The 14,713-nt window shown below is 29.4% G+C and overlaps 1 protein-coding gene across 1 annotated transcript in view; it reads right to left on the bottom strand.

The window, feature by feature from the left end:
- The window catches only part of Git (ARF GTPase-activating protein GIT1), a 79,423-nt gene that overhangs the window by 60,874 nt on the left and 3,836 nt on the right, over positions 1-14,713 (bottom strand). Inside the window, exon 2 of the mRNA XM_075364233.1 lies at positions 1,675-1,808. Within this exon, the coding sequence (XP_075220348.1) occupies positions 1,675-1,808 (134 nt within the window). The remainder of the gene's footprint in view (positions 1-1,674; positions 1,809-14,713) is intronic.

Consider the following 14,713-nt stretch of genomic DNA (forward strand, 5'->3'; position numbering starts at 1 on the left):
GTGATAAAAAAGATTTCCACCTTAAAGTTAAGAAAAACTACAAATTTATTCAATACAACTATGGTTACATGTGAAAAAGGTTTCACATGTTTAGCATATGACAAGCTCCATCTTCTTACAATTCCAGCAACATTTTGGACATCTCTTGCCGTAAGGGTTGGTCATATCAAAAATTGTTTCAGACAAAATTTTTAGGTAATGTTTAGAGAACTAACAACCACTTTAAACAATTCGACACTGTTCTATTAAGGGAGGTATGTTTTTTTGTCTTCAAAATCCCATTTTTTCCATCCCCTGGACCAATGATTGGTGATATTAGAAAACTTTACTTACATAAGTTTTAGACCCTTATCAAAAAATAGTAGGAACTTTAAACGAATTCGATATTTAACTTAATAAGAAAGTTATAGCGATATTTTTTTTTCAAAAAAGTTCCCCCATTTCCACCCTCATGGTCTGATTTTGGCCATTAACAAACTCAACTGAGATTTTGGGACGAGTAATGTTTAATGAACAGTTTGAAAGGGACTGGCACAAAATTACGGCAGTTATCGGGTCCACAAGAAAATGAAATATATATATGTATTTATAAATGTTTGAGCTGATGGTGGTTTTGGGGTCTGGGGATGTAAAATGCAAAGATATGTTAAAATTTTCGGCAAGTTGAATCATGGCACCATTACAACAGGTAGCTTTCTTATGAAATCTACCTAAGACTGTCAGTGAATGACAGACAAAACTAGCTACAATTTTGACCATGATGGAATATATAAAATAGTGATACATAAGAAAGTTTTGTTTAACTACCAAATAGAAATTTTTTATTTATTTATAACAGCCTAACATTCTTAACCTGACTACATTTATTTGTAACAAGTACTTACACAGTTATGCTATTTTTCTACATAGTCGCCACTCTGATTTAGACATTTGTCTAAATGTCTGTGCCAAAATGTTGTCCTCCTAGCCAGCGTTTCATGTGAGCAAAGAAGTGAAAATCGGATGGAGCCAAGTCCGTGCTGTATGGTAGGTGAATAAGAATAAGCGGAGAGGAATGTTGTCATCAGGCATTGTCTTTCTCCATGACAATGCTCGGTCGCACACTGCAGCTGTAACAAAGAAGCTCCTGCAGCGTTTTCGTTGGGAAGTGTTTGATCACCCCCCATACAGCCCGGACTTGGCTCCATTCGATTTTCACCTCTCGGCTCACATGAAACGCTGGCTAGGAGGACAACATTTTGGCAAAGACATCGAGCTGCAGACCAGCGTAGAAACATGGCTGAAAACACAGGCAGCTCCGTTCTACGACGAGGGTATTGGAAAGTTGGTACCACGCTACAACAAATGTCTAAATTGGAGTGGCGATTATGTAGAGAAATAGTGTTACTATGTAAGTACTTGTTAAAAATAAAAAATCTTTTATTTTCACTGTGATTTTAATTTCGTGACCGATAGGACCTTGAAAAAAAAATAACCCTCGTAATTTCCAAAACTATGCTAGTGCAAATAGATTACTTAAATTATTTGATAAGCATTCTGAGAAACTAAAAACAGTCATTTTTCTAATACTGTCATTGAATAGCAAATAAAAATCTATCGGAATTCCAATAACACGATTAATATAAGCCTACAAATAACATAACCAAATAATTAAAAACTAATTCTTTAACTTACTTTTAAGAGTGTTGCTGGCCAATAAGCTTTTTTTAAGGATCTGACTTGTGAAATATGACGACCCAAACTCCTATGGACACTACAGCATTCATCACATACTAAAAGTCCTCTGTTAAGTATAGCCCATCCTGGATCTATAATCAAGAAATAATACCCAAAAGTAATTAAACACTAATGATCTGAATGCTATAAATCATTAACTAGAAACTAGCAAAAAGCTGGATTTGAAAAGACACACACAACTATTAAGAGGTAAAAGCTAGGTATTTAGATTGAAATAAACATTAATAACAAATTTTGCCTCATAAATTAAGAAAATATATTCAAATCATTTTACAATTTTTGGAAGCATAGTTAGTCATAGCATTGTGTCTTCATCATGATAATATTTGATATTAGAATCTCTAAATTTTATCAATTTCATTCATTTTGCATTGACAATAGGGATTTACATATTTATGAATCTGAACTGCCCTCTTCAAATGACTGAAGAAGAGTCATATTCTTTATCAAGAATATAAGTAATGAATCTTATTTAGATAGATGAAGTTCGTTAAGTTTCATCATAATATGACAGATGGAAATTAGTGATTTGATTGAAAAGTTAAAATAATAATAACAATAATAATTTGCTTTATTAAATTCTTAAAACAGTGATATGACATTAAACGAAAAATGATAATCATATGAGGATTTCCTATTTCTTTAAACTCAATGCAATATATACCTTAAAATCAATTTTTATTTTTTATTTTTATACTTATAAGCCTCAGTTCTTAAATACATTAAAACAGAAGAATTCTCATTTAAAATCTGATATTTAGTATGAATTCAGTAAATCCTTTAGGCACGCAGTTTGAGCATTTTGCAGAAAATTAACAATTTTTTTTCTCTAGTCAGTTTTTACAATGAATAACAGAGTTAATTCCAATAACACTTAGTTTAATGAACTAAGTTTTATGATCTACTGAAAAAGAATTTTAATTTAAAACTATTAAGACCACTTATTATCATTTATCTGTTAAATATTGTTATTAAATTTTATATATATATATATATATAAAATTATAAAAATAAAACACTTTCTTATGCTACTGTACCAAAAATTTTTAACAAAAGTTAAAAACTTGAAATAATGCAAAAATGATGTAACCCATCCATTTTAAAAAAAAAAAATGCTATAACAAAATGGTATAAAAAAAAGAATTAGCATAGAAGTTTAAACGGTCAGCTTTGAATTTGAACTCCTGGAAGCTATAAGAATGTGTAGTTTTCAATATATGTTGTTTTCTATTTGGAGACAGAACCTAACCTAATTTTTATTTATTTTTTAAATACAATTCTGCACATATGTGAAGAACATTTTGCTTACATTACATAGGTAAGCAAAATCTCAGGTTCTGTACATTTTCATGTAATACCAAGATTAAAAATTTAACAAAGTATTACATTAACATCAATAATCATAAAAAGGCATGCTTCTAGATTTATTCACTTATTTGGCAAAAGAAATGGCTGATAAAGTTCATTTATCAATAAAATTAGCAGAAAAATAAATAAATAATACTTTTAAAATTCTTTAAATTTTGACTTACGGAAGTCAAAACCAAATTAAATCACTTGCCAACACAACTTGCTAATTGGTAATTTTTATACCTTCAAAATTCAAGACAAACTAAAAAGTTATTTTTTGGAGATTTTTTTTAAATCAGTTTAATTTCTTTGAAGAATTTATTTTGCTTTCTTTTTTTGGTTTTACTTTTGTTTAAAATATGAGTTCAAGAAAAATGATACTCTTAGGAAAAAGGCAAGAAATTAATGACGAGAAACAGCATACTGAAAAAAGTAAAACAATAAAAAAAATGACACCAAGACAGTTATTTAGTATGCACTAAAGCCCTATGAAAGCAAGAAAATAAATTATTTTTTTCTAAGTTTTTAACTAATTTTCTTGCAACTTAGGATGAAAATATTTTGATTATCGGAATTACATCAGAAACTATACAACACTAAAACAATCAATCCAAGCAATTATATCAACAAAAAATTAAAAATATTTTCAAATATAGATAATGGAAAAAAGTTGTAACAGGAACACTAGAGGAGCCTTATAAAATTTGAATTATGGAAATCAGTCCATTAGGAGAAGAATAAGGCTTGAATGAACATAAAAGCAGTACACAATCACTCGTAGTATACTGTGAAATTTTTTTTTTTTAAGTCGGTTAAAATCGCGAATTCAAGTAAAGAAATAAACTATGTAAACCATAATGGCCAGATAAAAAAAGGAAATAATGATAAAGCAATCCAACAGAAAATGTATTAAAATCTTTAACTTCTCAAGCAACCCAATAGCTTATATATTTGGATTAATAAAAAGGAACAGAAAAAGTAGAGGCTTTGGAAGTGCAAATATAACAGAATATTGAAGTTCTATTGGTAACACATGAATGAAGAATGAGGAAATTCTAAGGCGAGTTGAAGATGAAAAGATCTGTGATTAAGTTACACTAAGGAAATAATTTTCATTGAGGAATAAACAAAAAGTAACAGGAAATACTCAGTTTTGGATATAAAACAAGAATATAGATACCTCCATATAAAGCAAAATAAATTATCAAAGAAAAACAGCAAGAACTTATACAGTAGAAAACCAAATAGCACAAAATAATATTACTAAATGTTAGTCTAGATTACAAATTGAAGTCTAAAAACAGATTATAATTATTTTAATAAAATTAATATTTTGTAACATTTTATTTAGTAACTACATTAAACAATTTCACAAAAATTTTTGCTTCATCGAAACATTTTTTTTTTATAAAAACTTATTAAAAAAATCATTAAGATCACAAAGGTTACTGCCACAATACATTTGCTAAAGACATTCAATTTAAACAAAAATATATACATAAAACCATTCTTGATGGCAGAAATTTCTAAGAGTTCTTAAAGATGATAAAAAAAATAAAAGTGATAAATATCTTTATTACTTTTATTAACAACATTTAACAACCACTAAAATTTATCACAAGTAATGTAAATCCTAGACTGTATAAATGTAAATAAGGTTTGTGGATTCATAATTGTGTGCTTGTTAAGGCTACAGAAAACCTATACTGCTTGGATGACATCATCATATTGATGTCTCACAGTTGTGTCATTATCGATCTCCACTTGTTCATTCCTGTGTGAGTTGTGACGTTCTTGCAATTATTACTGAAGAATATCACAGGTTGAATTAGAGTAACCACAACATTAAACTCATTAACCCTGCATTTCTGACTAGTTCACTCACCCTTTAATTTAGTTTATTTTAACTTTTAGTTCTTGAAACTATATGTGAAACACAACTTTTGCAATATATGTGTAATACAAGTCATTGTTAGTTTTTACATGGAAGCTATTCATTTAACATTCCTTCAATTTGATGTACATGAGTGAGTTTTGCACTCAATAGCGACTAATCATACTTGCAATACAGTTCAATGTTTTTTAAGAGAGTTGTACTGAATTGTTGCTTGCTTAATTCATTGTCATAATTGTCATTGCTTAATTCATTAATCATTGTCTGAAAAGTAAGTTTTTATTTTATTTAAGCAAGTTGTTCGTAAGTTTTTATATAATCTTTTTAGTTATATATTTATTAAGTGATTAGTTATCAATCAGTCTTATTTTTATTAAGCTTTCAGTTAAACTTTATTAAATTACAGTTCTATTAACTGTAAAATTGTTTACTTTTTTCTACAAATTATATATTGAGATTTTTTTATTTTAACAGTAAATATGTAGTGATTGTATAACTAGGAATAAAGTCCTTAGAACAAAAAGAGAGCACTAGAAAACAGCAGTTAATTTCTTTCATCAAAATGCACAGCATTTGGAGGATAACAACCATCTTAGGGAATGGTACACAGAATCCCATCTGCAGGTTTCTACATTTTCTCATAGCTGCATTTTTTAAAAAAGAACATGGGCCCTCATCTACAATTTTCTACATTTTTTTCATAGTTTATGTTTGGTTTTTTATAGTATTTCACTAGTTTTTACCTTTTTAGGTTGTGAAATCAAAATATTACTGCATGTTTATAGGGGTAATTGAATGAGTAACATAATTTCTTTGAAGATATAAAAAATGTTATTGCTAAGAAACCACCTAGAATCTTCCTGAATGACAATGCACATGCATACAGTACTTTTTGTGAGATTATATCTGGTAAACAGATAATTCTGTTAGAATATCCTTCTATTCCCAGATACTGGCATTTTCACTCACTGCCTTCTTTATGGTGAAAATAGGATTGAATCTACATAACAAAGTACTCCATTCTCCCATATATATTTATTAATACTGATTTTTATATGAATTATTAGATAGCTTTTTTGTGAAAAACTTGTGAAAAAAGCAGATAGGAAATCACAAAGAGCTGAATATTTAACAAAAAAAGTTTGGTTTCAAATTAAATCCGACATATTCACTATAGTAAGATAAAGAAATGGCCACACGCTATTCAGTAGAAAAGAAACAGCCACATGGTTATATCACCCAAATGATAATTGTACAATTACAGTTACTCATGAAAGATGAACTTTGTAATGTGAAAAATGTCAATTTTCAAACCCAGAACCTTCTGGAAAGGTAAAAGGTAACACAAGAACTACATATAAATAAGAAATGAAGAAAGTCTTTATTTAGAAACCATGAAGATTTATTAAATACATATGAGTTTAGTCACCATAGTAAGAATATGAAAATACAAAGAATACCTGAAGAAGAGTGTGACAAAAGCCCAATGAAACTACATAGAAAATTAAAATCAAGAATGAATCATGTCACAGGAAGAAGGATGACAGCTTATTCTAAATTTGATGCATAATAGCAAAACTAGTCTAAAAAGTATACAAAAATTCAATTAGCCAGACTTTATGTGGCAACAATGTTAATGGAGAATATATTCTGTACAAAAAGGGTATTCATACCGTGTCTCTGATGATTAAATAAATCACAAGTTCATTTTGACAAAAAATAAAACCAACAAGACAATATAAAAAAACCATTTCCTTCTGCTAGGAGAAATAAATAAAATGTATAGACTATAAAAATTAACCAAGTAACCATTTTTGTCTAGATATTAAAAACCTCAGAACAGTCTACCAGTTTCAACACATGATAAAACTATTCAATTAAATGAAATACTAACCACAAAATATACCACAAAATCCTCTTTAGTAATAAATATCAAGAAGTAATTAGATTTCAGAATTTAATGAATAAGAAAAATAACATTTATTAAATATCTATTGAACACTAAATAATAATAAAAAAGTTACAACAAAAGCAATTTTAAAAACCAATCTTATTTGATAAATGTGGCAGTTAGTTTGCCTAATACCATCTGTTAAAAAACCTAACAAAAAAACATTCTGAAACTACATTTTTACCTTGTACTACTTTGATTATAAAGTTAAAGAAGATCTGATTATAATTCTGTTGCAACTTTTAATAAGGTACTATAAAGTATAAAGTTTTCATTTTAGAAAGATATTACACTTCAACTGATTAGTTATTAAATAATACTAATAAAATATTGAATTTTCTGCATTCCTATAAACCTGTTCATATATTTTTCAATAAATGAATTTTCCAAATGATTTTATATATTAAAATGAATAAAATTATTTTTTACATATTTTCACTAGCACTGTAAACCTATAACTACTTTTTTTTCATTCATTATTTTTTATTTTGTGATCCTGATTCAAATTCCTTAACCGTTATCATTCCAGTAAAATGTTATAACAGTCCGTTTTATTAAAACGCATGGTAGGTGTGGTTAGAAAACCACACCTACCCAATTGTGAAGTGATCAATGTCTTCTAAAATATTATGTAAGGGTCAATCACCCAATTAAAATGTTGCTGATAAAATTTACTTATTCTTTCTTAGTCTTCTTTATATCTAATCATATAATGGACAAGTAAACAGCACAGGAGAAGAGGTTTGATACTTGTAAGAAAATTCCATTGAAAAGGTCTAATAGATTCTAAGCACAAAAGAGATTATGCTTTATAAGTACTCAAAGTATACAGATTTTAGTGGTACAGCACTTTATTTATCCTCAAGTATTATGCATTTACAATTTGTTTCATCACTGAATGGATTTATGATGATAAATGATGGATTGGGAAAATAGTAGACACAAGTGAAGAAAACAATATCTTGCTAATATACTTCTTTCATCTACATGAACCAAGAACTTCAATTTCAAAATTCCAAAGATGAGGTACCAGTGAAAGGATCTCTTGTTTTGTTGGTATGAGGAGAGTATTTTTTATGTTTAAAAAAACTCAGTCAAGTAATTATCTGAGTGCACAATCTAATTGAAGTTAAATATAGGGTCAATCCATTTGAAGTAAACCAAGGGTGGTTGCTTGACCAATTTAAAAATAAACTGAAACCTACACACTTGTTTCCTACATATCTCAGGACCTTAAAACTATTTTTTTTTATTTTTTATTTAAGCAATTTACCTGTAGCGGCCATTTTTGTTACGGTGTGCAAACCTATTTTTGTGATTGTAACGGTTTATGTAAAAAATCATAACTAAAAAACTATTGGATCTGAAAGAATGAAACAAAAAGCAATTTAATAATATTCACTCAAGGTAAGAGATGGTATCGCTTTTAATAGGTTTATCATGATTTTTGAGAGGTTATAACTTTTTTATTAGTGCAATACACAAGAAACGTTTTTATTTGCCATAAACAACTACAAAAACACTGTAAGTTGTGCAAATTTGAGATTTTTAGCACCAGCCCCATTAGAATTATTTGAAGCCAAAATTTGAATTTTTAAAAAATAAGTTATCAAAAATTCATAAAAATTTTGGGATAAGTAAGTATATCACCATTAATATTACTTACGGTAAAACTACTAACATATACCTACATATAAAAAAATTAATCAAACTGTATATGCCAGCCTCTTGAAAAAAATTACCAAAGTGAATTTCACAGTTTTTCATATTCAAATTTATTGGTAACTTTTTCATAGAAAGAAGAGAGATAAGTAAATAAACCACTAGACCAAACTTTTACCGTGAGAAGATATGATTAAATTGCTTTTTGTTTCATCCTTCCAGGACCAACAGTTTTTTGGGTTATGATTTTTTCTGTAACCCTTACAATCACAAAGATAGGTGAGCGCACAGAACAAAAATTGCCACCACAGGTAAATTGCTTAAATAAAAAATTAAAAAAAAAAAACAGTTTTAAGGTCCTGAAAAAAATGTAGGAAACAAGTGGGTAAATTAGTGAAGTGAATAAAAACCAGTATTTACTTTTACTTGCAATTATACAAGTGTTTACTTGCAGTTCTGTGAATAAACAACGGCAAACCAAATACTTGACAAGTATTCTCTTTACTTGTAAAACAGGGAAGTGAATAACCTTTACTTATCAAGCGTTTACTTATAACTACACGCAATTACTGATTCTGGTCAGACTTTACTTAAAACGAGTGAATAAAATCCTAAGTTCGGAAGAGTATTCAAGTATTTACTGGTAGAATTTCAAGGTAGCTATATTTAATAACCTTTTCAAACTTTCATTTAATTTGTTATACTTGGTATGGCTGCCTTTGTCAACATTCGTCAACCAAAAACTTACAAAGAAAGGCGAGCATTGAGTTGAAGAAGATACGAAGAACTAATTCCTTTTACAAAAGAATCAGTTTAATTTTTGACAAACGGTTTTTTGGAAGAAAGTAATGAAAAGCGAGGAGGTGTTCTGTCATCGCAACAGAAGATGGAAGTATTTTTGCGGCACTTATCAGACCCTGGATTTCAAAACAGTGTCAGTGAAGACTTCGGGATTCACCGTTCTACAGTATGCAAAACTTTCGATTACGTTCTGAACAAAATAAATGAAAAGGCATCTGAGTGGATTCACTTTCCACAGAATGCTCATGAGTTAAATAAAGCCAAGAGAAAATGGAGTTCTCGCTTTAAAATGCCGAGCGTAATACGTGCTGTAGATTGCACGCACTTAGAAATAATAAACCAGCACGCTACGGAGACTCTTACATAAACCGTAAGAAGTATCCCAGCATCAACGTTCAGGTAACATATGATTCCACTGAAAAAAATCACTAGCGTTGATGCTTCTTGGCCGGGTAGCTTCCATGACAGTCGCATTTGGAGACGGAGCAGTGTTTGCCAAACCATGGCTAAATTTAATGGTACGGTATGCCTTTTGGGATACAGAGGGTACGGAATTGCCCCGTGGTTAATAACACCTTTTAAACCAGCAGGAAACAGTCAGGAAGAAGTGTTCAATAAACAACATTCTAATGAAATAGTTGTTATTGAACGCACTTTTGGTCAACTTAAGAAACGGTTCCCGATATTGGCAAATCTTGATCGTGTAAAACTGGGAAAAATTCCGAAAGTATTTGTAGCATGTTCTGTTTTACACAATGTTGCGAAACATTTAAATGACGAATATTGTTAGTTAGAAGAAAATATCAATTATGAAAGAGAAGAGGATGAAAATGAAGACCAGAAGAACTTGAAGAGGATGGAATTAAGTTCCATCCTACTCCTACTTCTTGCCTGCCCTCTGACATAGAGGGCAGGGCAGTGGGCAAGAAGAAATGAAATCATGGCTTTGCCACGATTTCAAACAAAATTAATCATTTATACTGGATATTTCTATTTTATACTGGTGTGTGTGCCTGCATGTGCGCACGCGAATGAATGAGCATGTGTTAACACACATACGCACGCGGCCCCCGCAAGTATAAATGGATTTTTAATATATTTTTTTGGAAGTGATAGGTTTTTATTTTATTTTATTAAGGCTTACAAATACGAAAATAAATACATAATTTTTTTTACAGAAATACAAAATAAGGATTACTTCAACAATATGTATTGGCTGGGATAAAAATCTCTGTTCTCTTCATTAACTTCGCACAGTTCTGTTGAAGATGATTGCAGCTGACGTAATTTCATTTTCTCTTATTCCAGTTCTGTCTCCTCTGCCTTAACTTTTATTTCCTCTCTCTTCATCTGCATTCTTGAAAGTTTCAGCTGCTCACTGAGAACGAGTCGTTGAAGATCAGTGGTTGATAGATCGGCTGTTTCATCAGTGTCCCAATGTTGTCTCTCTTTTTTACGCTTTTCAAGCTGTCCTGATTTTGAATGATTTTCGTCTGCGACTTGTTCGCGATTTTGTTAGTAGGCTGAATTGGGGTATCTTCTTGAATCCTATTTTCAATTCCTAGATTGGTTGTTCCCGGTATCAGATGCAATACAGGATTTTCTTGAATTTCAAATAACTCAAGGAGATTTGATTCCCATTTTAGTAATTTCACTGCTCTATTCCCACTTTTATTTTTGTCAGTTTTCATGTTATTTAAAATATTTTTAATTTTTTCTACTGAATTGACTTCCCCGCACTTTTCTGATATTCCTTCTGAATAGTGTTCTATGCTTTTTCTTTGGCAACAATTCTTTTAGAACTCATAGACCGGTCTAAAACAACGATGTTGTCTTTAAGAATATTTACCAAATACATTCTGCTACTTTCTGACGCAGATGGCTCTACTGGTTCTTGTACTTCGAAATTAGTCTCTTCACTAGACATGGTGATGTTTGCTAAAAGACTGGCATGCAAACGGTACTGGATTGATTAAAACATGAGAAACATTTGATGTATTGATAAAAGTGTCTGAACGTGATGATGTACAGGATATGAATCATATAAGTGTTTACTTGATAAGTAAAGGGAATACTGGATAAGTAAAAGCAAAATGGAAAAACTACTCGCAAATACTCGGACAACTACAAATGTTACAAGTGTTTACTTATAAGTATTAGTAAAAGGTTATTCACCTAGTCTCAAGGGTTTACTTTACTTGACCAGCATTTACTTTAAAGTAAAAAGCATAGTTTATTCACTTCACTGAATTTCAATTATTTTTTTTTAAACTGGTCAAGCAACCAGCTTATGTTTTTTAGGGACACTTCAAACGGATTGTCCCTATAGGAAGACTTTGTGTGTGAAACCTTGAGGTTAAGAGGAAGGTGACAGATCTGGCATTATCTGATTTTCATATTTTTCTGAAATCAAAAGAATCTTTGAATGAACACAGCATTCAGACTGATGAGAATGTTCACCAACAAGCTGTCCACCTTCTGGTTCTAGGCATGGGTGGCAGAGTTCTTAAACGAGGGAACATCATAGGCTTCTCCTGATCAGAAGGCAGATTTCCACTTTTAGTTAAGAAAGAAAAGATGTTACACTGCTGTAATTATTTATGAAAATAATACTGTTTTCGATGTTTTTTGTATTTCATGTTATGTTAGTATCATGTGTTCTTTTACAATATTGTGAGGTATTATATATTTTTCCAATAAATACACTATATTTGTATAATCCTCCTTTTCATATACTTGTTGAGTTGTCACTACATCAATTGTTTAACACTGCTACTTGTCAGTTTGATACTGTTCCCCATAATTTGTGTAGTTTTGGAGGCATATTCACAAAAAAATTTTAATTGACCCAAAACTTCAAAACTGACTTTTTGGAAACCAACCCCTTTCTTTCATACCAGATCACGTTCTGATTATTGCGAAACTTAAGTACTAAAGGAAAACCAGCTCGCACCAGGCAGTGCTCATAAATCTGATCTTGGCTTCAAATATATTTTGAATTTGAATCATAGCAATATCGGCTCACATAACCCAAATTTGATGTTTTTATATACTTGATGTTTTGGGATCACTGGGAAACCAGCTCACATCAGGTGGTGTTCGCAAAAATCTAATTTCAACTTTCTAACATGTTACCCTCAAGTTACAAAATGAAAACTTTGAAAACATACCCAAAAATCCAGTTTTTTCCCTCTAACTCTGGTTCCTGTGAACCAATTCACTTAAAAATCAATACAGTTCTATTTCTACTAGGTTTATATCATCCTATCATTTTTCAACAAAAACAGTTAAAAATTGCGCACAGTGGAACCAAAATAAGCTGAAAATATACATTAAACATATTCATTTGAAAATCAATAAAGCTCTATTCCCAATAGGTTTACATCACCCCAACAAGATTTGTCAAAATCAGTCAAGATTTGCATCCAGTAGAGACGACGAAAAAAATCTTACATGTACATACATATGGATAAAAACATTGCGCACTAGTGCTCAGGAGACTCTAAAACATAAAGAAAAGTTGGTTCTCCCCTCTCCCCCGAGACTCTTTTAGAAAATCTGACTGGGCGCAGTAGCAATTTCTACAAATTCTTTGGAAATCCACTAAAAATAGTTTAGAATATATTTTCATAATAAAAACAAGGATTTTGAATTACAATAAATTATATATGTTGATGATAAAGTAACTCTTATTAAAAAAATGATCTTTATATAAATCAGAAAGTAATGAATTATACCCTGAATTACTAAATGGAAAACTGATATACAAAAATCATTATAGTTGAACATTTTTTTTTTGTTTTAAAAATATTTTTCATGGATATCATTAAAGAAAACCAAAATGGAATGCCAATTATAAATTTTCAATGTAAAGAAAATTATGCAAAATCTAAAATTTATGTAAAAAATTGGACAGTTTGGAATTTTTAATGATTTTGGCTGAAATTTTACTTTGAGTGCAGGACTATCGTAATAGACTATTGAATAACAAATTCTGCTATATATAACAAGCATTGTTATTCCAAAAATGTAATTAAAAATAAAATGGATAATAATTAAAAGAACAAATTAGATTACATAAAATTGTTTGATTTTATTGAAAAGAAAAAACTAAGTAACTGGTTTAATTACAAAGAGTTTATTATAAGCAAGTAAAAACTATAAATTATAACAAGCCTATATGATATAAACATTGTAAATGACCCATTAAAGAAGCATAATATTTTATTTACAGCTAAAGTACAACAACAAAAAATTGAAATAAATTAAAAATTAAAACAGATAACCTCTAAACTTCAACTAATGAACACAGATTCGTAGTCTGTTTATTATTTGTGTGCTACTCAAAAGATTTAGTTCATTTAACTCTAAGTAAAAAGATCTGAATTACATGAAAGAAAGGTAATGAAAAAAAGTAAACCATAGCTACTAATAAAATGCAAAAAGCACAGAAAACCAAACTGGATGCTTAGAAAAAGTAAACTCAACAAAGAAATAAAAACAGCATCCTAACTTATTAGACTTTAATTAGGTAAAAAAAAAACATTATAATAAAAAAAATCTCCACATTAATTAACTCTTATCAAATAATGGTAATAAAAAAAAGCTTTGATAATACTCACAACCAACACAATAAGATCACAATAGACAAGAGTATCTTATTATAGAAATATAATTAAATTATCAAACAAATTTAGTAATAAATTATGTAAAATGTATGTCTACTGTATATATACATAAGTATATTATTACACAAGAGGTCGTATATAAAAATAATACAAACAAACAGTTGCCAAAAAAGGCAATATAACACAAACACAAATAAAGTTACTGATAGGTAGGTAATCTTTAAGAAATATAAGCTAAAAGATATATAAATTATATGCACAACATATAAACTCACAGTAAAATATTATTCACACTTAATGTTTTTAATAAAAAAAAAATTATTTTATAAAACCAACTTTACCATTTTTCATACAAACAATACCGTTATTCATCATTACATCAATAATTCAGAGATGGAACAGTTTATTGGGAAGGAGTGGTATCATACCACTCACTTGTATCTTAAATAATAATGTCTTTTAGATTTTAGACTTTAATATAATTACTTAATTTTTTTTATAAATAACTAATTCATTCAATATAGTAACAACATTATGTATGATATTAATTCTTAGTCTATGTTACTAAAAAAACACAAACTAATAAACATATAAAATAGAACATAATAGGTCAAGAGCAGAAGTAATAAAATGCTTTTGATATTATTTACAGATACACACACAACTTTTACAGATATTTACGCAAACTTA

The sequence above is a fragment of the Lycorma delicatula genome, chromosome 4 (genome assembly GCF_047948215.1).
Source record: "Lycorma delicatula isolate Av1 chromosome 4, ASM4794821v1, whole genome shotgun sequence".
In the NCBI taxonomy this organism is placed as follows: Eukaryota; Metazoa; Arthropoda; class Insecta; order Hemiptera; family Fulgoridae; genus Lycorma; species Lycorma delicatula.